This window comes from Halichoerus grypus, chromosome 12 (genome assembly GCF_964656455.1).
Source record: "Halichoerus grypus chromosome 12, mHalGry1.hap1.1, whole genome shotgun sequence".
In the NCBI taxonomy this organism is placed as follows: Eukaryota; Metazoa; Chordata; class Mammalia; order Carnivora; family Phocidae; genus Halichoerus; species Halichoerus grypus.
Genome location: NC_135723.1, coordinates 62,534,294 through 62,561,034, shown reverse-complemented (window position 1 = coordinate 62,561,034; position 26,741 = coordinate 62,534,294). Strand labels below are relative to the sequence as shown.

Here is a 26,741-nt window from a genome sequence, read left to right as displayed (position 1 = left end):
TTCCTTATGGTTTTTGCTCCGTGTTTTTACACAGTGGAGGCCATACAGTGCAGTATATTTACCTTTGTGTTACAGTTTGTTCACATAACATTGGATTATAAGCACTGTCCCATTTAAAAAAAAAACAAACCTCTTTATAAGTTCAGGGGCAAAATAATAATTCATTTTGTGGCTCTCGCACAGTTTACTTAACCAACTCTCTGCTGTTGGACAATTAAGTTACATGTTTCTATTTATTTATATTTATTTATTTGTTTTGCTGTTGTAAATCATATAGCAGTGGAGTTCTTTGTATGTAAGGCTCTGTCGCATTTCCGAATATCTCCATTGGACGAATTCCTAGATGTACAGCTACTCGGGCAAAGCTTGTGAACATTCCTTTGACTCGTCATTTGCTGGCCCAATTCCAAAGCATGTTCAAATATTAAAACAGCCATATTTAAAGAGCATATAGTGTTGCGTATCTGAATAGCTCTGTGGTTTTGGTCATTGTTCTTTGTGATGAACAGAGATCCAGTTACAAAGCAGGCATAGTATTGACGGTGGGTGTATTGGGCAGGAAAAAAGTGTTATTAAACACTGTGAATACGGAGCTCTAATTGATATGCTATTGGAAAACGACTCTTAGGGAAGTATGGGTGGGTTTGAAGCCCTCCAAACTCCTTCAGTGTTGCCCCAGCTCTGAGCAGCACGTGGACTTCTCTTGATACTCTTGTGTCAAGGATGGGAAGAGGCAGAACTGGGATTTGTTCGGAGGCAGCAGGCAATGGCTTGTTGCCTTCTGCTGCACCCCAAGTGGAACGCAGAGAGGGTATTGGTAGATGTGCTGAGCCATAGAGATCAGAGGTTGTGGGTATCACAAAGGCAGACGTTGCAAAATGCTAAAAGGAAGGGATTGAAAATACCCAGTAGGGTGAGAGACGCTTTTCCTACTTCAGTCTTTCAGCACCACCTCTGCCCGTGGGATCTGCCTGCTTGGCATTGTAACAACATTCCTATTGTTGCACCATTACTAATGATGACGCTCGATCTCAAGGGCTCTTAAACCACCCTTTCCTGGCAGGTTGTGCTGGGCTGTGCTCACCCTGTTTTGCAGAAGGGAAATGATTTGTTCGACATCAAGCTGTGTTATCACTGGGCTTTACTGCTAACCTCTTGGCCCCGAGTCTTAGGTGTGTGTATCAGCCCCAAGGTTGGTTGTCACTTCCATCAATGTCCTCTGCTCCAGACTCTTGATGAATTGGATTCATTGCCCTTTAGCTGAACCAACCAAGGACATTAATTTGAAATATCTGAAAGCTATGCGTTTGTCAAAAGATACTTCCAGTCACACAAGCTGCAGTGATGACATTTCTGCCCCGAGCTGACCGATTGGGTTGTTTATTCTTTGAACATTCACATGTCGTGGGTCAAGGACGATGTAATCTGTGACCTTAAAATGCTTATCTTCCAACGATGACATATTAGCGACTTTACACACACACACACACACACCCCTTTCTTTCGAATATAAACTAATAATAAACACTATATTGCACTGCACAGTTTGCTAAGCACTTGTACGTGTGAACTGTTCCTTGATCCTCCTGATTATTAACTGAAATGGATGTTTTTAAACTTTTAGAGATGAGGAAAATGAAGCTTGGCAATGGCAGCCCTGATGTAGTTGTTTATTCATGGTTTCATTTTACCTACTTCATTTATAAAATATTTTGGAATTCTAAAATCACATAAACGTCATCAACTTTTTTTTTTTAAATTAAGAAAGCAGAATAAAATCAGAGACAGAAAGTAGCTAGTGTAGATGGAGTAAACCAGGGTAAATGTGAGTGTGCAGTCATGCAGGCTGAATAGGCCTCCCCAGTTCCCAGCACTATGTCATAAATTGGATCTGGGTTTCCTGGAAACCTAAATAAAAATGAAAAGAAATCATGTACAAGATTCACATCATCCATGAGGATAAAGTACACCGGTTGTTCAGAAGAAAGAATGCTTCCCCTGATGACTGAAATATCTTCTATAGGTATTTACTGAGTGTGTGCTTCTCACTCATGGCCCCAGAGCTCAGCTGGGAGCCTGAGAAATGCCCATGTCCGGGACCCACCGCAGACCCACTAAGCAGCATTTCTGGGGAGAAGTGCCTGGGTCTTAGCATATTTTCTTTACAATTCCCCAGATGATCCTAATGTGTAGCCGGGATTAAAAAGCCCTGACAGTGAATTCCCAGTCACAGAGCAGCATCCCAAATAGATTTCTACAATAAATCCTAGAGAGAGTTCTATGGTTCCCAAGACGTTCTGTTGGCATGGAACAGTAGGGCACATTTTGGAAGCTGATCTGGACCTAGATCTTCCAGCTCAGTCTCTGATGTTTTCCCTGGGAATGGGAGCAAGGGAGGGGGTAGAGTTTTAGAACATGAAACTTACAGAAGTTGAGTATTATTTCCACAAATGGAACCGTGAGTCAAGTGTAGGTAATTTGGTGGCTGCGGCATGGGAAATGGTTTCAGGAACACAACCTCAGTGAATGGGGAATCAGTGGGAGGTTGACTCAGACCCTAACCACCCCTAGTGGTCCATGATGTTACCTGAAGGGCTGGGGAAATCATAAACAGGTTTATTCTATGTCTCCACCTGCTACCTGTTTGTGACTCATGATTAGGAGAGGCGTGGATGATTTCTCCCTTTTCCTGATATATTGGGCATTTCATCAAGCACACAGAAAAAATAACTCCACGTCTAGAGGGCTTGCAGTTCTACTGTTCCACTGACCCATGGCTCCCGGAGGTTCCTATGTCATTCAGCGTCTGCAAAGAACATACCAAAGGGATGAAAAGCTGCCTCAAGAAAAAGCCCTCAAACTGCAGACTTTTGGAGGATCACTGTAGGTGATTTTTTAAAAAAATTGCACAAAGCATTTCTATGAAATCACCTGGTACTAGTGAATGTTTCTACAAGTAATAACACTGAAAGCTTATCATTCAGTGCTCTGCAAGTTTTCAAATGCTCGCATAGGCAACATTACGTTTGCTCTCTCAAGTTCTCAAGAGTATCCGTGGAAAGAGGAATGCCATATTTTCCAGGAGTGAGACAAGAACAAGGAAATTTCTATCACACACAATTTTTTAAGCCTGCCTGAAGATCAGAACCACCTGGGGCACTTGTCAAACATCCAGGCCCTTCAGGAAATGCAGGCTTACCAGTGCTTGGTTGGGTCTGAAAATCTGGTTTAGTTCCTTTTTGTTAAAATTATTGCTTAGGTTTTTCTTACCTGTGGCAAATTTAGGATAACTGCACTTGAAGGAAGTTTGGATAATAGGTTTGTCAAAAAAGAGCAAGAGTCTTGGGAAAAGTTTCCCTAGGTTTGAACTCTGAAGGATCTTGACTTAAATATTGTCCCAAACACTCAGTAGCTTTGTGCAAATTACTTAAACTCCTTTTGTCTCCAAATTCCACAAAATGGGAATTATTTTTTTTAAACTTTTGTCATGTGATTTTTAAAAAATTTTATTTTATTATTTTATGTTAATCCCCATACATTACATCATTAGTTTTTGATGTAGTGTTCCATGATTCATTGTTTGTGCATAACACCCAGTGCTCCATTCAGTACGTGCCCTCTTTAATACCCATCACCAGGCTAACCCATCCCCCCACCCCCTCCCCTCTAGAACCCTCAGTTTGTTTCTCAGAGTCCATCGTCTCTCATGGTTTGTCTCCCCCTCCGATTTCCTCCCTTCATTTTTCCAAAATGGGAATTATTTTATCTTCAGAGAGTTAGTATCAGAAAAGATAACTAATGTACATTTAAACGTCTACAACTAACATGGGGCTTAGAATATAGTAATTAACTGATGTGCAAAAGTGACTATTACTAATGGCCAAGTGGTCAAATTGTGAATCACCACTCTGAATAAAAAACCTGAACCCAGCCTCCATCCTAAAGCGATGGTTCTCAACTGAGGGCAATTTTGGTCCTAGGGAACATTTAGCATTGTCCGGGTCCAGGGGACATTTTTGATGATCACGACGAGGGGGTGCTACTGACACCTAGTGGTCAAGGCCAGGAATGCAGCTAAATAGCTAATTATCCTACTATGTGCAGGACAGCCTGCTCCTACCGCCCAGGTATGCTGCTGTTGAGAAACCCTATCCTAAAGGGACAGTGAGACAAGTAAAATGTTTTGTGAGCAGAGGGATAAATGCTTTGAGTCATTGGTGTCCCCGTGTAAATGCAGATTCAGTGGGACCCAGAGGCATTTCTGGTGGATCAGAGGGGCTCTGGGCAAGGTCAGAGGCATGGATCTGCATCCTGGTAGTACCCCTGATCAGGGCTGACTTGTTACACCCAAGCCCACCATTTTTTGTGTAGGATACAACCCGGCCCTGACCCAGAGTATCACCTTGGGCAAATATTTTCACCTCGGGGTGTCTGAGACACCTCGTTCTACCAATGGTCATTAGACCCATCTGGGGAACTTGTTGACATGCAAACTTCTAGCTCCATTCCCTGGATATTTCACTTTAGTAGGCTCAGGAAAGGGCCCTGGGAGCCATATTTATAAAAATCACCTCAGGGACTTCAGAATCACAGTGATAGCCAGGTTTGGGCCCTCTGATTTCCCTGCCAACTCCGATATTCAGGGCATATACAAGACCTGGACAATGGAGACACAAAGTTTTGCCAGATAATAGCTTCTCTCACCTCATGCAAATTAACCATTTTTGTGGCTCTGAGGTATTTGGATTAATTTTGTGTTTTCCGTTTTTACTGTTAGTCCTGCTCCCACTATTAACACCACTACCCCTATAGGGCCAATAATAATAATAATTAACAACAACACAGAATGTCAAGGGTAGTACCCTGTTCTTTAGGACTAAAATGAAACTGTCTCAAGCACCATCCTGGGTGTATTTCTCCACATCTCACCAGCGACTCTGGGGTTCACTTCCAGCCCCAAGTTCCTGCTTCCTCTGATGTGGGTCAGTCGACGGGTCATCTTGTTATCTTTTCGCATGACTGTGGTGACTCAGACAGTTTCTCAGTGAACACAACCTCCATAGACACCAGGCCTGTGTGTGCAAAGTAGACTTTACAAAAAGTTTGCATAGGGTCAGGGGACTTGTAACACAGATAACCATAAATCATGTGTATCTTCTGTTTAAAAATGTTCTCAGCCCTTCTGCGGGCTCAGACTCCAGGCGTCCGCCATGTTGCTGGCTTCCGACGTCTAGGCTGCTTTTGCCCTGCTCTGGACGGCAAAGTAAAGAAATGAATGAATGAACGAAAACTATTTGTATACATATATATAAGATATATATATGTATCTGTGAATGTGTATATATATGTGCATGTCTGTGTCTATATAACATATATGTATGTATGTGTGTACACACTTATACACACACACACACACACACATACTTCTATATTTATGCACAACTCAGCCCTTCCTTCCTTTTGCTCTCCTTCCTGATCCTCACTCTGGGGTCTGTCTTGTCACTCCCTCATGGCCCACGAAGTCGTTCATATGAACAGAGATAGATAATCCCTTTCCCAGTGGGAGTTATGATGCCAACTGCAGGAGCTCACAGACCCCGCTAACCCAGCATTTGTGTGACCTCCTGCACACTCTCATGTACAGTGGTCCCTTTCATCCTCACCAGAACACGTGAAGGTCATTGTCATTTCCCTCCTTTTGCAGATGAAGACCTGAGCTTTAGAAAACTCACGTTAATTGTTTGAGGTCCAATAGCATGTAAAGGCTATAGGGACATCCGCCCCCCTGCGCCCCCGCTATTCCTCAATTCTAAATCGAGAACTTTTCCATCCACAGCAGGAGTTTTCTACCGTGGATGCACATAAAAATCATCTGGGCGACTTTAAAAATACTGACGCATAAAAATACTGATCTGGGGGTGGCGCTCAGGCAACTCTATATTTAGAAAACTTGCCTGGTGGATCTAAAGTGTAGCCCTGCTCTGTGGTGTGTTGGTCCCCAGCATACCAACCTGCCAACCAGGAGACCGAGAGCCATCACACACACAGAAGTAAAGGCTGAGCTCCTGGCTCTTCTGGACCATGGGATATGTGCTGCTCCCACGAACTCACCCAGCCTTCTCCCAAATGTTGTTTTCAGACCCAATCACTTGGATCATTTGATAATGTTTCAGATCAGTATTCACCTGTCCAACAAGTCTGTCCACGATCCTACCTTTCCTTACCCCTCTTTTCCTCTTTCCAGGCACGAAGAAGCACTCTCATGGCTCACCAGCTCCAAGCACTAGCTCCGCAAGTCGCCTTGCCTTGCCAGGTGGGTAAATGGCACTGCAGCATAATCTTAGCAATCACAGGTAACAGAAAGGACCTGTTTCTCAGTTGATTTTGACAGCTGATAAACTGGGAATCTGGCCCCTTATCCATCTAGTCCACCCCACATTATCAGAGAGCTCTGCCTCTGTCATCAAGATTTGTAGTTTTCCTTCAGGAATGGACATAATGTACTTACCTGTGTTTCATAATCTTTCCTGCTCATTGATGGAAAGAGTAGATTCTTGTTCTTCCTGGATGTTCATCTGGACGTGCTGTGGAAGAACTTCTTTGAGAGACAGATGGTACAGGGGAGGTTGTGTGAACCTTTGTGAGAGAATTGAGTTCAAATCCCAGCTTTGCCTTGTTCACATTGTGCAAGCTCTCTACACTTACTCAGCTTCTTGGACCTCTGTTTCTCATCTGTCTGCGTGATGATAAGGATTAGAAATAATGCTTATAAATTTAGCATAGTACTGACTCATAGCTAATCTCTGCTACTGAGAAATATGGAAGTCGTGTATGATCTGTACTGGGTACCATCTAACATTTACCAGAAATTTTTAAGCATTCATGATGATCCTGTGTAATTACTATTTAATATGAGGGGCACCTATTGGTCATTTCGTCTCCATGCATAGGCTTCCATTCTCTACCATAATTTAATTTTTATGAGTAAAATTGGGAAGAACACATTTGTTTAGGAGGAAAGAGAGGCCATAAATAGGGACATTTGCAAATTTGAAAAATAACAAAAATTATAAGAAAGAAAAATGTTAATAATGTTAGCACTCGGAGCTAACCAAGATTGCCCCTCCTTCCAGTCTTTATTAAATACTTATTTTTCCTAGATTGCAATTATATTCTACATAGAATTTTGTTTCTTCCCCTTTAAAATTTACCTTTATATTATATTTCCCCCATGTTATTAAATATTAAAAAATATTTCAGAGACTAACATTTCATATTATACCACAATTTATTTATATATTCATTGATAAATTTGGCTTTTATGTAGCTTGCATTTTTGTTATTATAGATAACCTTATATTCCTGTACATAAATCTTCTTCTGAGTCTGTATGCATGGATTTGGGATAGATTCCTCTAGGGAGGATTACTAGCTCAAAGAATTTGTACGTATTTAGGTTCTTGGTACATTATTGTCAAAGTGATTTCCAGAAAGGTAGTATTATTTTATACTTTTAGTGGTGAGTTTGCCTTTTACTATGCTCTTGCTAATGCTAACATTAATACTTTACCAATTTGATAAGAAAAAAATTATATTCATATTCAGTTTGCATTTATTTGATCATTTTTTAAAAGAATCTGTTTTCTAATGTTAATTTGTCTTCCACATTTCTTCTTTTGGGAATTGCCGAACTTCATTCTGAGAGGGACAGTGCCTTGCATTTTAGTCCCTCTGCAGTAGGAATGTTTTGCAAGCAATGTCGTGTTACAATTTAATGAGCAGCATTTTTTTCTTGGTTCTACATGAAATAATAGTTCACTTTATAATCAGTGGCATCTTAGATTAGATGAAATATAATCTATATCTATTTGCTTTTCCAACCTCAACTTCTGTATCTTCCCTACTGCAGTCTAAAAACTGGACTCACTGTCCACTGAGTAGCCCTTGAGCTTTCTGGCCACTGTCACTCTGCCTGGACTCCTCCTTACCCTTTTCTTCTTCTGGATAATTTCTCTTTGTGGTCCTTCCAAATCATCTAGGTAGAATTAATAGTGATGTATAATGATTTGCTTGTAAACCCCTTTACTCATTGATAGGGGGCTTTTCCAAGGGTGGGGACTGTCTTTTTTTTTTTTTTTTTTTGCCCCTGTGCCCGTCAAGGTGACAAGCATACGTTGGGTGCTCATTCATGTCTATAAGACTGGGTATGTAGATGTGTGAGTGAGAAATCTCTAATTTCATTTATGACTATATGGAAGGCAACCACCTTCAGAAAAGACTCATTTTCAAATTTGGATTTGTACTAATTATACTAACTTGCTTTTTAGTATTGATCAGACTCTGCTCTGTAGTCTCTGGAAGCCTCTTTCATCTTGTTCCTGCTTGTGGTTTTGGTGTTTTTAGGACTAGAGACATTAGGAGGAACACAGCTCCAAATCAACTCCAGTGTGCTGTGATGGGGTTTGTTTTTCTCTGTAAGGTTATAACATTCCTGGGTCATGTGGCACCTCTGACATCATTCTGGACATCCACAATAATATGCAGAGCTGACCTGGTTCCCACCTGCTGTGCTGGGGGCCTGTTGCTGGCCTGCCAGGTTTCCAAGGCTTATGAGTCAGAGTTGCCACCATCTTGTCTTTGGCCTTCATGTGACACTTTAAACTGGTCCTAAATTGGGTGTCTTAGGCACTGAGTTCTGACCATTCCAAACCCTGTAGAAGTGGAGTGGGTAGTTCTCAAAACACTTGACATACTAAACTGTGCATTGTCTAGCAGACACCCTTCACATCGCTCATTACAATGGCCAGCTCGCTACTTCTTCCTACCTCAGGAATACCACATGTTGCTTCCCTTGACTCAAACGCCTCTACCATAAACTCTTGGTGTAGGCTGTCAAACAATTTAGAATATCATGTTTAAGGATACTCAAAGAGCCAAACAGTGGGATAATAACCCTTGAAAAACAATACAACAAAATCGTGCGGAAAAAAAACCCCCAAGAACAGAGATATGCAAAAGAAGCAATTCAAAATCTGAAATTTTAAAAAGCAAACAAACATATAGTCATTGGAACTTAAAAAAAGAAAGAAAAACAATGTGGAACACAGCTGAAAAGAGAATTAGTGTTGGAAGTTAGTCCTTAGGACTTGATAGCAAACAGAGTATAGAGAGGGAACCGTATCAAAAATGAAAGAGCATGAACCATAAGACTTTTAGAAGATGATACAGAGATAAATCTTTATGACCTTGGATTAGGCAGTGGTTTCTTAGATATGACACCTAATACCCAAAGAAAAAATAGATAACACAACTTTTTTTTTATTTTAAAGATTTTATTTATTTATTTGACAAAGAGAGACACACTGAGAGAGGGAACACGAGCAGGGGGAGTGGGAGAAGCAGGCTTCCCGTGGAGCAGGGAGCCCGATGCAGGGCTCGATCCCAGGACCCTGGGACCACGACCCTAGCCGAAGGCAGAGGCTCAACGACTGAGCCACCCAGGCGCCCCGATAACACAACTTTGTTAAAGATAAAAACTTTTGTGTTTCAAGGGACACTATTAAGAAAGTGGAGGGGCACCTGGGTGGCTCAGTTGTTAAGCGTCTGCCTTCGGCTCAGGTCATGATCCCAGGGTCCTGGGATCGAGCCCCGCATGGGCTCCCTGCTCAGCAGGAAGCCTACTTCTCCCTCTCCCACTCCCCCTGCTTGTGTTCCCTCTCTTGCTGTGTCTCGCTCTGTCAAATAAATAAATAAAATCTTAAAAAAAAAAAAAGTGGAAAGAAAATCCACAGAATGGAAGAAAATATTTGAAAATCATATATCTGATAAGGGTCTAGTATCCAGAATATGTAAATAATGTTCACAACTCAACAATAAAAAGATAAATAACCCAATTAAAAAGAGGGCAGAGGATTTAAATAAACATTTTTCCAAAAAAGATATACAAATGGAACATGGAAAGATGTTCAACATCGTTAGTCGTTAGGGAAATGCAAATCAAAACTACAATGACATACTACTCTACATTCACTAGAATTGTGACAATAATAGCAAGTGTGATGATGATGTGGAGAAATTACTAGCCTTGTACATTGCTGGTGGGAATGTAAAATGGTGCAGCCACTTTGGAAAAGAGTTTGGTAGTTTCTCAAGAAGGTAAACATACAGTGACCAAATGACACAGCAATTCCACTCGTAGGTGTATTCCCGAGAGAACTGAAAAGATATGTTTACACAGAAACTTGTCCACAAATATTCAAAGCAGTATTACTCATAATAGCTAAAAAGTGGACAGAAACTAAATGTCCACCAAGTGATGAATATATAAACCAAATGTGCTATATCCATACAATAGATTTTTTTTAAAAGATTTTATTTATTTATTTGAGAGCAAGAGAGAGCACACAAGCAGGGGGAGCGGCAGGCAGAGGGAGAGGCAGACTCCCCGCTGAGCAGGGAGCCCAATGCGGGGCTCGATCCCAGGACCCTGAGACCATGACCTGAGCCGAAGGCAGACGCTTAACTGACTGGGCCACCCAGGCGCCCCTACACAATAGATTATTATCTATTATCTGTCTAAAGGACTGAAGTATTGATACATTCTACAACATGGATGAATCTTGAAAACATTTTGCTAAGTGAAAGAAGCCAGGCACAAAAGGCTACACATTTTATGATGCCATTTATGTGAAATAACCAGAATAGGCTTATCCATAGAAAGAGAGAATAGATTAGGGGTTTCTAGAAGCTTGAGGAGAGAGAAGAATGAGGAGTGATTTCCTACGGGTATGGGATTTCTTTTCATAGTGATGGAAATGTTTTGGAATTAGATATTGGTGATGGCTGCACAACCCTGTGAGTACGGTAACTGAACTGTACACTTCAAATAATGAAGTTGGTGGTATGTGAATTATATCTCAATAAAAAATGAGAGAGCATGGAAGATAGATAAATGGCTCTAAAGACTCACCTTAGGTGGAAAATGCAGCTCAATTGCCATACATACTTAAATAAAACCAAATGCATATCTAATGATATTGTGTGAGATTGCCTAAAATTACCTCAAAATGAGAAATTCTTAAATGCCATGGGAAGCTGGCTGTATTCAAGCAGGTTGCTTATAATAAAATGACAACCAACTAATGGCAAAATTTGCATTGGTAATAGTAGATGCCAGAAGACAATGAGAATGCATCTACCATGTGTTGAGGGAAAGTAAGTCAATATATAATAGCTAAAATAGCTCAATTATTAGTTATGAGTGAAGGCAAAGTAAAAACATTTTCAGATATACAATGACATGGTTTACCAGTTGCGGACTTCATTAAAAGAAAGATTAAGGGATATACTTCAAAAAAAAAAAAAAAAAGAAAGAAAAATGAACCCCAAACCAAGGTGTATCTTCTTGTATCTTGAGATACAAGAGCAAATGGTATACACACTTTGGGGTGCCTAGGTGGCTCAGTTGTTAAGTGTCTGCCGTTGGCTCAGGTCATGATCCTGGGGTCCTGGGATGGAGCCCCGCATCGGGCTCCCTGCTCCGCAGGAAGCCTGCTTCTCCCTCTCCTACTCCCCCTGCTTGTGTTCCCTCTCTTGCTGTGTCTCTCTCTGTCAAATAAGTAAGTAAAATCTTTTAAAAAATAATAAAAAAAAATAAATGGTATACACACAAGTAAACAGAACATGTTGGTAAATTTGAGCGAGTAATTATAAAAAAATAATGTCCAATTTTTGTGTTAAAATAGGAAACGGAAGCTATAGATGGAAGGAGGTTTATTCAGTAGAAAGTTAAGGACTGCTAAAATCTATTTTGTGTTTGGACAGAACTTTGTAATTTTGTAACTTTTTAACACAAAGGATCATCAGTAAAATAATTGATATATAGCCTATAACATTTAAATTGGGAACTGAACAACAACAAAGAAGGGGAATATAAAAATGTATCAATTTAATAGAAGGCAGAAAGGAAGAAAAGGAATAAAGAATGATTACAAAATTAGATAGTAGAATCAAATACAAAACAAAACCAAAATTAGATAGTAGAATCAAATACAAAAATATCAGTAATAATAATAATTGCAAATGGCTTAAACTCTGGTATTAAAATAGGAGAGATTATCTGATTAGATAAGGAAAACAAAACCCAGACCTATCCTGCTTTTAAGTGCACACCTTTAAAAAAAATCTACAGAAAGTTTGCTAACATATGACAAAAGAAATTCTATGCAAAATTAAACCTAGTTCTTTGAAAAACATTGGCCATTTTAACATCTATATAGCAGTCTATTATATAAATGAGCCACAGGATGTTTAATCATTCTCCCATTGATGCTTTCCATTTTTTGCTATTACTAACAATGCTTAATGTAATGTCCAACAAGAAAAGCAAGTTGCAACAAGATATATACCACCTAACACAATTTATATTACTTTTTGAAACAAGCAAAAATATTAGATATTTAATGGATGCATAAAATACAATAACTGAGTGTTTCTATGCACAGGGATAATAAGCATCAAATTCTAGATGATGTTTTTTTTGTGTGATGGGGGGAGAGAAGTATCCTGGAAGAGTATCCTAGGTACTTCAACTCTATTTGTGACATTTAATCTCTTTAAATAAATTTATGAGCTAATATGCAAAATGTTAAGATTTGATTAAATTGTATTGAAAGGACATGGGAATTTGACATTATTATTATCTATACTTTTCTGTATGCTCAAAATATTATATATTAAGAATTTTAAGTGAAAAACCCATGGCTGTCCTCCAAGACAGCTTTGTTTGGTTTCATCCACGTAAACGTGATTTTACATATATTTCGGAGAAATTTAATGTTTTCCCTTTCTAACATACTGGGAGAGATGGGTGTTGGGATATGAGGATTCAGATATGAAGTAAGTCCTGCTGGTAACATGCTTCAATCCAGAAGCCACCAGAGACCACTTCATTAAGGAACAGCTTGTGTGGTTTCCGAAATTATCAAAGGAGTCCTCCTAAAAGCTCCAGCAACCGGGAAATTCTTCTGGGGCCATCTCCTTGATTCTTTGTGTATCTATAGCAAAGTGACTCTTATGTAGTAAAGTAATAGCACCTGCAGCTGATTTTTTCTAGAACCACCTTCCACCATGCCCCATGAGGTCTGTGAACCCAATCACGCTCCATGTGTGGGCTGTAAATGGTGGAGAGCTGAGGAAATGTTGGCTCTCACTGGAGGAGTGGCCCAGAGCTTCAGCACCACTCACAGCCATGACCGCTAACGAAGGAGCCTAGTCAGTGACTTACTTCTGAGCAGATTCCCCAGGGCGCCTCAGTCACATCACTTTTGGGAAGTGATCCTTAGACGGAAAGGTACAGTACCGTCCCCATTCGCTGATGCACTTGGCTGATCGCTCCTCCATGTGTGCGGCTGCCGGCGTGCATCCTAGTGTTGGCAGTAGACGTAGCTCTGCTTCTAATCTCCGTGCCTGATGTAGAAAAAGTCTGTGTGTTGAAATGCCACCTGGCTTGAAATGACATTGTCATGTGTCCTATTCTAGGGGACTACGGATAAAACGTTCATCCAGAGGATTCCTCAGAAGAGAACTGACCAGCTCTGAGGTCTGAAGACATTTTAGGAAGCTTATGCTTTTTTTTTTTCTTTTTAACCGAGATGAAGTATTATGTGTACTATAAGTTATTGAGTGGTAAACTTCAAAAAATAACTTCTGATCTCCCTAATACAGGTTTTTAACAATAAATACTTTGATATGTATTGCACATCTATTAACTATCAGGGATAATGCTAGATTCTTAACATGTATTACCTCATTTAATCCTCATGACAACTCTCTAAGGAAGGTATTTATCTCCATTTCACAAATCAGGGAACTGAAACATAATCGGATAAGTAGCTTGCCCGAAGTCAGCAGGCAGCAAGACAAGGCAAGCCTATGCTTTTTGCTTGAGTTTCATTGTTCATGGGTAAAGACCGATGTCAAATAGTCCAGACTGTAACCACCTTTCTTATTCTGCCTGGGGATTAAACCAGGTTCCCCTGCACTAATTCCAGGTGCAGCTCTGGGTTGCGGAGGGATTCCGCACTGTCTTGTAAGTGACGTTTCCAGTGAGTGCTCTCTTTGTAATTCTTTTATCTTGAGTTCAGTTTGAGGGATGGCGGTTGTCATTCTTACTATGGACTGGATCAAAGCTCATTTGTGATGTATTAATTTAGCATTTCAGAGCTCTAGAAACCCGGTGAAATTTAGCTTTGCAGGCTTCTTCTGGGATACGTCCTTGTTGGTATGAACAAAGGGCAGAGTTACTGACTGAGCCTTACACTTCCCATTTCATATGCACATGTGGAAAACTGCACACAGGGATGGAAAAAGCTCCAGAAAAAGACTTAGCTTTTCTCCAAAATATTTTTCTCGTTTGAAACAGCATGCCTCACATACATTGGGCCTGCTGGGGCAAACAAAATGAAAGAGCTAAATTGAAGATGATCCCTCCTTGAGGGAGGACTTTCTTGTTCTTTTTTTTTAATTAATTAAAATAGTAATTTTATCAAATGAAACCATTAATCATTAAATCATCAGGTTGCAGGGCATTTAATAGCCAGCCATTCTTTGTGTAAAAAGAGAGCTTATTTTCCAGCCTTACTTAATTGCTCCTCCTCTTTCACCTCTTTGTCAGAGGGAGAGGGGTTCGAACACCATACCTCAGTGCCTCTCCATACTCTAGGAAGACCTGTAGAAATGAGCCGAGGTTACAGTATTTGTCTAAAGCAAGAGTGTTCAGGCTTCAGGCTGGAGACCTCAAAGGGAAGGAACTTGCTGGCTCCCTTCTTGGAGCAACCGTGGGCAGCAAATCTGGGTATCAAGACATTGTGGAGGCAAAGAGGAACCATCAGGGTCTGGAGAGGCCGGTCAACTTTGCCAGCTGGTGTGTATTCTAAGGGGTTCATTTATTCTTTAGTAAGCGGGAGATTTATGAAGGTTACTGAGTGTGATGCAGAGTAGTTTACTCATTCATTAAATATTTCTTAGCACCAACTGTTACCAGTTCCATGATTAGGTTCTGGGGATACAAGTGTGCATTACACCCTGTCCCTATCCCCGTGAGGTTTGTAGCCAGGATTAATTATCTATTGGGTAAAGCATAAAGAAGCATTGAAAAAACTGGGGCATCAGTGATTTAAGAGTAACTTCCAATGAAGGTGACTTGAAGAATTATTATGTCTAAGCATAATAAATGCAAAGAGTCTTAAGAATCAAAAGTGCCCTTGTTATTTTCCTAATTGCATCAAGATTAGAATTCAGGGACTGAAACTTCTTTCATCCTGGTTGGTTGTCTAAGTCACACTTCCTATCCAGCCAGGATTTGCAGCACTCATTCACATTCATGGTTAGGCTTTGCCCAGAGTGATCCATGAACATCCATATTTGTACATTGTATAAATAGTTTAGAATGTGGGCTCGATGTTTTTGCTTTGCTTCAAATGGCACTTAGTTTCAGCAAAGTGGTTCCCTCGGGTAGCTGATATATATGTCTTTATATACATGCACATTTTGGAGAATTAGTTTTTCATGAATCAGAATGACGTGTTCTCTGCCACATGTTCACAAATAAATTTATTAAGTTAATCTCTTCATTGTTTGGTAACTACTTTCATGCAGTAATATCCAGTTGTGTGGGGAATTATATGACTTTTTTACACTAGAATAAGAAATCCATCAGGAGGACACCATTAAAAGGCCCTCAATGATGACCGTTCGTCCCCTGTGCTATGTGATAATGGTGGGCACATACCACATACCTACGACATACTGGCAGCCCACAAGTTTACAAGGTACTGTATATACGTTATCTCACTTATATCCCCTTGAAAATCCTCACAGCACCATGCAAGGTGGTTACTATTCCTCCCATTTTACAGAGAAAAACAAAAACAAAAAACCCGAGTCCCAGAATAGTTTATCTCCTTAGAATCTTACAACTAGTAATAGCTTAACCCAGTGATGTGCTGTCCCAACCCATGCTTCTCTTGTAATAATACCACACCACCTATTGTCAAAGTAGATTTTCATGGGTTCAATTTTTTTTTTTTAAGATTTTTATTTATTTATTTGTCAGAAAGAGAGAGAGAGCACAAGCAGGGGGAGCGGCAATTAGACAGAGAAGCAGGCTCCCCGCTGAGCAAGGAGCCCAATGCAGAACTCGATCGCAGGACCCTGGGATCATGACCTGAGCTGAAGGCACACGCTTAACCGACTGAGCTACCCAGGCATCCCTCATGGGCTCAATTCTTGTCACAGATCTTAGCACGTGGCCAAGGGTTGGAAGCCCCTGCATGTAATGATAAGACCTTGCCATCTGCCCCAGGCATCCCTTAATACCGAAGTATAAGTTGACTTAGTCTCAAAACAAACTTGGCACTTAAGCCAGTGTTTCTCAACCTGAATACACATTAAAATCACTGGACATGATAAACATATTGAAACTTGGGCTCCACCTTAAAATAATGGATTGCTTCAGAGACTCCTGCGGGGAGGGCTCGGGCATCAGTAAACTTTAAAGCTCTCCAGGTGATCTGAGGTGCAGCCAGGGTTGAGAACTGCAGGTGGAAGCAAACAGCTTCGGGCTGGATGAAGGGCAACAAAACCATGTGGTTTATCTTTTCCCTACAGACACAGGTTCCTCTGGGGACCTGGAAATGCTGACGGGGTCACCTTTCTATCCCAGGTAGTGGTTTGGCTCATGCAGTGTCATCTCAGCTCCTTCGAGGTAGCTGCTTGTTGCTCTGTGAGGTGAAAATATGGAACCCGTAGATTATTAAGCCTCATTTTCTTGAGGTAAAGTCCTTGGAGAGCCAGCGTCTTTTAAAATGTAGATGATGGGTTTCATTATTGTAGGGTTTTTTTTAAGGTTATTTATTTATTTATTTGAGAGAGAGAGAGCAGAGCAAGTGAGAGAGGACCCTAGTTGGGGGGTGGGGGAGAGGGAGAAGCAGACTCCCCACTGAGCAGGGAGCCTGATGCAATGCAGGGCTAGATCCCAGGACCCCAGGATCATGACCTGATCTGAAGGCAGATGCTCAACCGACTGAGCCACCCAGGCGCCCCTCATTATTGTAGTTTTAATATAAAATACACCTTGAAGAGTTTAAGAGTAGATCATTACCTTAGACAACAGTACATCTAATGTGCATGGTTTATGAATGATTTTCTAGCTGGGTCATTGTTGCTAGATTGTATTTCTGTAAAAGGTAGAGACACCGAGCAATGTGGCCTCAGTATAATGCTGTTTGTGTCTTGAGAAGACAGATGAATTCCTAACTGGGAAAGTATGCTGCTACTGAATTTTCCTGGCAGTTGCACACCTTCCTGCTAATTCGTGAGTTGTAGGATCTTCATCTGAGGAAGGGATGGAAATGGAGAATAAGGCAGCACCTACTGCGTGTCAGCACCATGCTGACTGCTCCGATGCGTGATTCCTTTCCTTCTCAGCACAGCTCTCTGCACTGAGACTTCTCAGCTCTGTTTTCTAAGTGGGAAACTGAAAGCGTGTGTCCACATCATAGGGGGCTAGAGACAGAACTGAATCTGGCCCCTTCCAAGGATGGGGGTGGCTGCAATAAGGGATGTAAAAACACTGAAAAGTATAGAGGACAGAGACCAAGCCACTTGTCTCCTTAAACAGCAGAGCCTTGGGTTTCTAAAAGGTTGATATGTTCCACTTTCATTTTTTAAAGCGTCTAATGGGAAGCCTAGATAATGAACAAGAGCCAAGTCTGTTTTTCTGTTGAAACAAATTAATTTCTTCCACTTGCCCCTTAAGGAAAAAACCAGCTTGGAAAACCAATTCAGCCAAACTGCTGGAGGTTTAAAGGGTGTGCTTCTGCCTTGGGAATGGGATGACCCTTCTTGATTCAGTCCTCTGTGGAGCTGATTTATTGTTATTTATTAATTGAGAGGAGTCTTTTGGCTGATTTTGTGTTTTCTCATGAGCTCACCTTCAAAATGCCACTGATTCATGCCAAATTAGCTAATGCAGCTGACATGGTCATCAGAATCAGACATAAGCCTGGTTTGGAATTTCGGATAATCTGAAAAGATATCCCAGAAAGAAGCTAGAAAGAGTCCAGAGGGGAGAAAAATCCCAGAGGCATAAAGGAACAGGCAGATTGTCTCAAAAGGGCAGATTATCTCAAACTGAGCAAGACCCTAACTAGCAGCGCAAAAATCAGTCCTGCAAGAAATGTCAGCGCCTGTCCTAGAAGTCTTCTGGCATTCTGTCTGTTCAGGGTTTTAGTCCCACTTTATGCACCGGGAGTTACCCTTGGACATGATCACTATCACTACGGCGATCTTCAGAGAGGTCATCACGGACCGAAGGCATTCTTTATGCCAGACACTGTAGGAAATCCTTGACATGCCCAGTCTGGCTGAGTCCTCCCAGCAGCCCTGCGAGATGGGCAGCACTGTTACACTTGGGCTGCAGAGGAGAAACATGGAGCTTACAGGCAAAGTGACTTGCCCAAGAAAGAACAGGAGTGGTGAAGCAGGCTTTAAACCTAGATCTCTGCCTGCAAGGCTCTCACTCTTATCTTACCCCTCAGTCAGACATCAGGAACGTGCTCTTGGGTCTTATTTTTTCCTTTTCCACATGTGAGATTTATTTAGAAAACAATGGCTAATCTCAGGGTTGGTTCTTCTTGGTGTGGGTCTTCTTACAATCCTCAAATGATAGCACTGAAGTTGCTTTCTCCAACAAAAGAATGCCTTTTCATTTCTCAGAGCTTTTGTGTTCATGGTAGACCCAACAAGAACAAAATGTGGTGGACAGGAGGAAAAAAAAAAAAGAGCATAATTCTGAAGACCACACGTAACCTTAACAGATGCATCAAAGACTCCTCCCCACCCCAGGCAGTTTGTCGTGATCAAACTATAGCAGCAACGTTGGCTAGCTCTCTACAGTTTACACAACACGTTCAGTGTGTGCTAAACATTAGCACTATTGTTTCCTTTGTGAAGATAAGGAAGGAGACGTTTGGAGAGACCAAAACAGTAGTTCTGAAACTCACACACAGTGGAATTATCTGAAGAGCTTTAAAAACTCCTGAGGTCTCAGACTAACCCCCACAGATTCTGCTTTAATTGATCTGGGGTACGACCTGAGCATTGGGATTTTTTTTTTTTTTAAGATTTTATTTATTTATTTGACAGAGAGAAACACAGCAAGAGAGGGAACACAAGCAGGGGGAGTGGGAGAGGGAGAAGCAGGCTTCCCGCGGAGCAGGGAACCCGATGAGGGACTCGATCCCAGGACCCCGGGATCATGACCTGAGCTGAAGGCAGACGCTTAGCGACTGAGCCACCCAGGCACCCCTGAGCATTGGGATTTTTAAAAGCTCCCCAGGTGGTTCTCATATGCAGCCAGGGTGAGAACCACTGAATTAAACATTTCACCCAAGATCTTAGCGCTCTACCTGGCTTGATTGCTCATCAAGAGTGGCTGTGACTTTTGGAATTCCTGTCAACATTTCAACATGGCATAAGTGAAGGAAGAGATAAAAGCAGTTATTTAAGAGACCTGTTAGCCAGGACCTTTATATAATTCCTTCCTGAGCTATTACCTCAAATTATATTGTGTGTGTCTTGGGGGGGATGACTTGCTTTTGCTTTGGGGGAAGTGTGACTATAGCTACTAACGAGCGTGTTCAAGAATCCTGTATATTACACAGATTATATACTCAAATACTGAGAGTAAATATGAAGTACTGTTTTGACTCTTTTAATTTATTATGGTAGTTATTAAAACTTATTCTGAGCTTTGGTCCAAGGTTGCTTTAAATATCGGGTGAAGACTCCGAAGTTGAGCCGCTTGGATGTGAATCCAGAATCCAGACTTCCTGCATACCAGCTGTGTAGACTTTGGCAAGTTACTTAAGCTCTCTAAGCCCCAGTTTTCCTCACCCCAAAAGGGGGTGATAGCAGTGCTTGCTTCATAGGATTGTAGAGAAGATGAAAGGCTAGTTCACATTAAATTCTTAGCATTGTGCCTAGTACACAGTGTGTTGTCAGAAATCATAACTATTTTACCATGGCGAATCCTGACATGAAAATCACAAGCTCGGTTCTTACATCATTCCATCCTTGATGGAGCTGATGTTAGCTTTCCAATCCCTCGCAATTCAAAACTCGTGAATGATTTTTGTGCATTTTTTATAAGAGTTTTCCATCAGCTTTCAGACAGATACCACAAGTAGACACTGATTTTAGAGATGAAATGTATGGCGACGGGATTTTATTCTTCACGTAAAACAACATTTCAGAGGCAACAAATGACTATTTTTTATTTTGTTAGTCGTGTGTGTCTGTGTGTGTATGTGTGAATGCAGATAGAAAAGGTCTATACTGGAAATTTTTTTTCCCCCAAAGGTCATATCATGACATTATCTTTGAAAGGGCAGAAAACATATGTCCAATACTTCTTAAGAAGGTGCTAATATTCGAATTTATTCAGAAGTTAAGAGCAGACCAAGTTCCTGCCCTCAGAAGTGGTGATCTGCAACAGAGATTCAGACATTCTCCACACAGAGTTGCCGCTGCTGTGTGAGTGGTTACAGAAGATCATCATGAAGTCAGAGAGGATCAAAAGAACAGAGACAGATTCTCACACATGAGATTCTCACACAGTTACTAACTCGTGGAGATTAGGCAGGACCCACAGTAGGTGGGGATCAGTGATTGCTCTCACTTAGTGCAAAACAACAAGGTGTCCTGAAGTAGGGATTTATGATAGTATAGGATATGACACCATAAGATAAGAATAAGGAATTAGGCCAGTCTTTTCTGAAAGTATTTTCTGCTGAACACTCTGTGAGATGCCCCTGTAAAGGGAGTTCCCCAGCCTAATAAAATGGAGAAAAACCACATGCTGTGGGCTCTTCTTCGGGATTCCTAATACACATCCCCATTATTTAGGTGTCTGAGAAGTCCTGCCATGAAGATAGTAGTTTAAACCCAGTTACATTTGACTAAGGAAACTCCCTGTCTCCCAATAATACCTATTACACTCACAACTTTATTGAAAGGTACTTTGAGAAACAGTAGACTAATATAATCTTAAAGTGTTTTAAAAACCCTCTTTTACATTGCAATACCTGAACAAACAACTATATTGATTTGATTTAGGACTAAGTCTGAATCTATTTTTGAAGAATAATTCTATACACACGTCTCCCACACCACAAGAAAAGTAGCCACCAAGTAAAATGGTCTCAAAGACAGAGACACAGACAGAAACAGAGAGGGAAAAACAGATAGGTCGGTCATGGCCGAGGAAAGGGAGAAGATCATACACACTTTTGGGAGAACTGTGGTGTTTACGAGAAAGATGAGATTTAAACGAACGGGGATTAAAACCCCTCAGAGAGCATTGCTTTTATGAGAAACAAATATTGTGTGTAATTGTGAAATAAAGGATGGTGATGTATCGATTTTTGTCTTGCACTTTTCTTTTCCTAAGTACATTTGAAAGTAATATAGATAATGACTCTCCCAAGTTCAGGCTCTGTGCAGCGAGCGGTATGTGCCTTCGTCAAATCTTCATTAGCTAATTAGACCCTTTCCACGAAGTAAATTGCTCTAAGAAATGAGAGCAGACTTTGTGAATATGTCCTCAAGAGAAAAAAGGTCCAACTGGCTAATAATCAAGCATATGGAGGGGAGGGGATTCTGTTCCCAGTTTGGTTCTTCTTCTCTACCCCGGGAGAAGGAGAGGTGGATTTTAACACGATTGCTTGGGTTCAGATGTGGGACGTGTGTAGTCGTTGAAAGGGGAAGGATCAGATCCTCTTCCAGTATCTCTGGAATAGCCAGTAGGCAAATGAAAGAGCCCCAGGAGGCCACGCCAGTGGCCCAGAACAAAGGTCTCCACTGAATTCAAGATGGTGTCCTTATCCCTGGCTCTCCTGTTTTGCTCTGTCATCACATCACGTTCCCCTGCAGACTGGAAAGGCAGTCAATGCATACAAAACAGCCCTGTATGGAGTTTTCTTTTTTCCAACATTTTGAGTAAGGGAGACAGCAGGCATATAAGTATTTCCACAATCTCGGTGGGGAGCCGGTCTCTATCAGCAGGTTCGACTCTATTTGCAGCGACTCCAGGGGCAAGGGGAGTTTTTGTTCAGACAATCAGAATTCCGGCAAATGGTAAATGTGTCTTCATGCTGAGAAGTGGGAAATTCAATAATACTTTGGCTGCGTTCATGCTGAGTAGCGAAAACAGAATGAATATGGAGAGGGATTGTGACTGGAGCAGTAAATCAGCTAGCCCAGACGTTTGCAACAAGCAGCTTTTAATCTGAAGCCTCTCTTGTTTCTACCCCATTCTCCAGGGTAACAGGGCTGTTTTTACACTTGTTCCTAGAGTGTTTTGTGCTGTTTACCATAAAACACAGAATTAAGTGCTCTGAGGTCTTAAAAAAAAAAAACAAACACCTTCTCTGTTCTTCCGTATATTATTATGTCGCTATAGGACCATTTGCTGCAAGTCTTTACTACGTGTTAGCCCAACTCAGAAGGCACAATTCGTGTGGGTGTTACGGTGGTACGAGCGTCCCTTATTAGACCTGAACACTTTTCTTCTGTAAGCGAAGTGACAAGTTTCAGTGGGGGTCACTAGAGTGGAAATCCCACGAGGGCAGGGATTTCGGTCTGTTTTATTCACTGTTCTATCAGCAACACCTAAGTGCTCTAAGAAGTCAATGAATGACATTAGTCTACAGACGGGAAAAGTCTAGTGAGCTCTGAGCTCTCTGAGACGTCTTGTACTGAAGCCCAAAGTGACTTCAGTTTTGCTGGCTTTTTGTTACGTATGATTTTGCAGAATATCTCTGATGTATGACTCTACGGAAGAAATTTTCAACAGTATGTTTCTTTTTCAAAAGTCACATCACCAAAACCTGATCCACACAGAAAAATCAGAAAATGGAAACAACCAAAAAACCATGTTTGTACTCTTCAGAGATAATCACTGCTATGATTTAAATGTATGATCTTCTGGGTTTTCCTATGCGTGTTTGGATACATTTTTACTGTAATGAGATTAGATTACAGTTACTGGGTTTTTTTTATTTAACAGGATTACAGGAACCTTTATTTTTATTAATAGACATCTATATCGCTTTTCCGTAGTATCACAGTAGTATATTTTAAGAATGTACCAGAACTTAACCAACCCCTATGCTTGTATATTTAAGTTGTTTCTGATCTTTTGCTTGATCATACTGGAAGAGAGCTGTGAAACTGGTTTTCACAAGGGTAACCTTTTGTTTCATGGATCTGTCCCCCAGTCTCCGCCCTTCAAGCCGACCCACCTGTGTATTACCTTTCTTTGCCGGCCCTGTAAGTGCTGTTAGAATCGCCTCACTGAGAGCAAGTGTTTGAGGAAAGGACTCAGCACCAGCTCTGTCCTTCATACCTTTTACCTAATTATTCTATCTCATTGGTTTGCAATGACCATTTAACCTGGTTTTCCCTTTACTCACTCTTACACTGTCTCACTGACAACGCTCTCCAGTGGGACCAAGAAGGGGAAGAGGTGGGGCCGGCGGCGGGGGACAGAGAGAGGAGGAATCAGTTAGTACTTTATGTCTTTATGTGGCTTGACTGCTCATTTTGTTTTATCACTGAATAATATCCCATTGTATAGATGTTCTACAACGTGTTCATGCAATTAACTATTGAAGGAATTCCTGGCTTATGGTTTGGGGCAATTAGGAATTAACTTTTATAAACTTCATGTACAGGTTTTTATGTGGACGTCAGTTTTCAAATCAGTTGGGTAAATACCTAGCAGCACAACTGCTGGATCATGTGGTAAAACCATGACCAGCTTCCTAAGAGACTGTCAAACCGTCTTCCAAAGTGGCTGTAATACTTTACATTCCCACCAGCGAGAATGGGAGTTCCTGTTGCTCCGCATCGTCCCCAGCAACTGGTGTCATCTGCTCTGTTTTGGATTTTATCCACCCTGATAGGTGTGTGGTGTATATCATTGGTGTTTTAATTTGCAACTGTGGCTTTCTTGCCATATGCATCCCTTCTTCAGTGAGGAGTCAGTTCAGATCTTTTGCTCCTTTGTAAATTGGGTTGTTGATTTCCCTTTACTGAATTTTAAGAGTTTTACAAAAACTATTTTGGACACAAGGCCTTTATATATGTGTTTGGCAAATATTTTCCCAGTGATGTCCCTTTTTTTTTTTTTTAATCACTTCAGGATCGTGCGCCACTTTGCAGCCCTAAAAGCTTACATCCGATGCTAAATGCTGATCTGTCGTCCGGCTCTGCTCGCCCGCATTTGCTTTGCTATTCCCAAAAGTGATCCTGTCGCCCCCTCTCACTTCCTTAACCCCATCCACTCATTGTCAAAAAACATTTGCATTCTGGGGTCCTCGTTGTCTATCTCTAGGAATTTGTCGTTCTTTATTTTAAGTTAATGACCAAGGTGAGAATGTGTTTATTCATATATCTGCAGTAAGATTCCCAGTGAGGGTCCAACTTGTCTGTTTCCTGGTTTGAAAGGAAACAGACAGGTCTAGGGGAGAGCAAATTGTCCACAGTCGTTAGGTTGTGCCATGTCAATGGGGAGGCTAATGGTTGTCTGTCTTCCTTTGCATGGCCACCAGTCATCAAGGCTCCTCTGCGTCATTTTAAACGCCCTGCTTATGCATCTAGCTCCTACGCACCTTCGGTCCCAAAGAAAACTGATGAGCATCCTGCAAGGTACAAGATGCTGGATCAGAGGATCAAAATGAAAAAAATTCAGACTATCTCACATAACTGGAACAGAAAATAGGTCAAGGGGAAGAGAGGGAGTGAAGGAGAGGCCCACTCCTCTGCCTGTCAGCACTCACCAGCCACAGTGGAATACGCTTCCAAGACCTTTGGAGGCTTTGGGGGCTGGTGCTTTTTGGTCGACTCCACCGAGGCAAAGTGAAGGCCGTATGTGATTTTCCCCTCTGTTGTTCTGTTATGGACCCATCCGTCACTGGATCTGGGAGTCAATGCAGACTCTGGTAGTAAGAGGGTAGTCTCATGTGGCTTTTATTTGTATAGATCTTTCAAAGTCTAAATCAGACCCGAATTAAAATGATGCACCCTCTTTAGAAAATTCCTCCCACTGACACTTCTTTTATCCCTAGAAGCTGACTTGCCCTAGTAAGAATATTGGTTTAATAATCATCATATTTAAGAAATGCACCTCTTAAAACATCTTTTCCAATTTTAACTACAATAGGAAAAGATGTTTTTAGAAGTGCATTCCTTAAATACGGTGATTATTACAATATTTAAAATACAGGTAAATATGTAACTTTCAAAGTAAACCCATTAAAGTTAAAAGTTGTGTTTCTGAATGTAACAATTGCAGAGGGAAAAGAAGACTGATGAGCAGTTGAGTTCATGGAGAATTCTGAACTGAGGCTTCACAAAGCAGATACAAGTCAAAAATAAAGACACTTGCTTTGGTTTTCATTGCATGCTTCATGCCCGGTGGCCCATTTTGTACCTTTAGAGATGTGAGAGTTTGTAGGAAATACGTTTTGGCTCTACTTCTTCTAATTTGTTACTTTCACTTACATTTGACAATGCTAGAAATCAATGGGATGCCCATGCCTCAGAGACTCCAGGTTTGAGATCTACCCGAGGAAATGTCCCTTTGGTCTTGTGGTCCTGGGGTGGGAGGGTGTAAATTCCTGAACCTAATTTGAATCCCTTACTTGCGGATTTTTCTCCATTAAGCTGGAGATACCTCTAAGTTAAATTTCAGATCAATTTTCTAGCAGACCCTATAGCTGAGGCCCTTTGGAATCTCAGTTGCTCTCACAGCTCTTGCTGGAATGGAAGTTGATAACTCACCTCTCTTCACTGCGGCATTTTTAGCTCTTCTGAATCTCTCCTGGACTTTTTACTTTGGGACTAAAATCACATAAAATGGTAAGGAAATGTTCAAGGCCATAAATAGCTTTTGATCCCTTCAGAAATGCTCTGGTGCAGTGGAAAACTTCAGGTTTGTTGTCCGGCAGTCCTGATCACCAATTCTGTCCCGTCTATAACTAGTTGCACGTTCTCAGTCTAATGGCATAACCGTTAAAATCCTCAGTTTGCTTAATTAGAAAGTTGGATTCATAATACCCACGGCCTTTTGTGGTGAAGATTGAGGATAACATAGGTTTGGATTGTTATTGCTGAACTCGGTGAGTAATAGGGAGCACGACCGATGTAACTAGGAACCTTCCACATCCAGAAAGAACTCTCAGGAACCCCTGCAACCCCTGGGCTGATGGTCACAGCGTTTGGGGTCTGATTGTAAAGGGTTTGGTGTGCTCTCCTTCCCTCTTTCGCCCCAGCTCACTTCCAGTAAACCACAGTTATGCAAGTTGAGCCAGCTCCAGAGTTTAGTACCATGCTATTGAGCAATTTACTTATAACGTGCTTGATGATGGTATTTCAGGGAAATTTAATTACTATACAAAAAGGAAAATCACTGTGACTTTTTGTTAGGAAAGCAATTGTAATTCTTAACTCCCTGCTCAGTGCCGGAGCAAAAGGATCCTTCTGCGGGCTCACAGTGTCTGTTCCACCTGAAGTAGGTTAACTCCGCACGTAATTCCTCCCTGTTTGCATAGATGCCTCAATGCTTGCTTCACAGAACCATTTAGGAGTGAAACTGCCCATGGGTAGTGGGGCCTCCT

At 41.3% G+C, this 26,741-nt stretch overlaps 1 protein-coding gene across 4 annotated transcripts in view; it reads left to right on the top strand.

Annotated features, from left to right (window-relative positions):
* Positions 1-24,870, top strand: part of PDE1C (phosphodiesterase 1C) — a 506,198-nt gene extending 481,328 nt beyond the window's left edge. For 2 of the 4 annotated variants that reach the window (XM_036098663.2, XM_036098667.2), the window contains exons 18-19: positions 6,245-6,313; positions 24,675-24,870. In XM_036098663.2, the coding sequence (XP_035954556.2) occupies positions 6,245-6,313; positions 24,675-24,844 (239 nt within the window). In that variant the 3' untranslated portion in view covers positions 24,845-24,870. Of the gene's footprint in view, positions 1-6,244; positions 6,314-13,539; positions 15,602-24,674 lie in introns of those variants that run through there. The other 2 variants (XM_078059427.1, XM_036098664.2) reach the window with 1 other exon arrangement.
* The last annotated feature ends 1,871 nt before the right edge of the window (positions 24,871-26,741 follow it).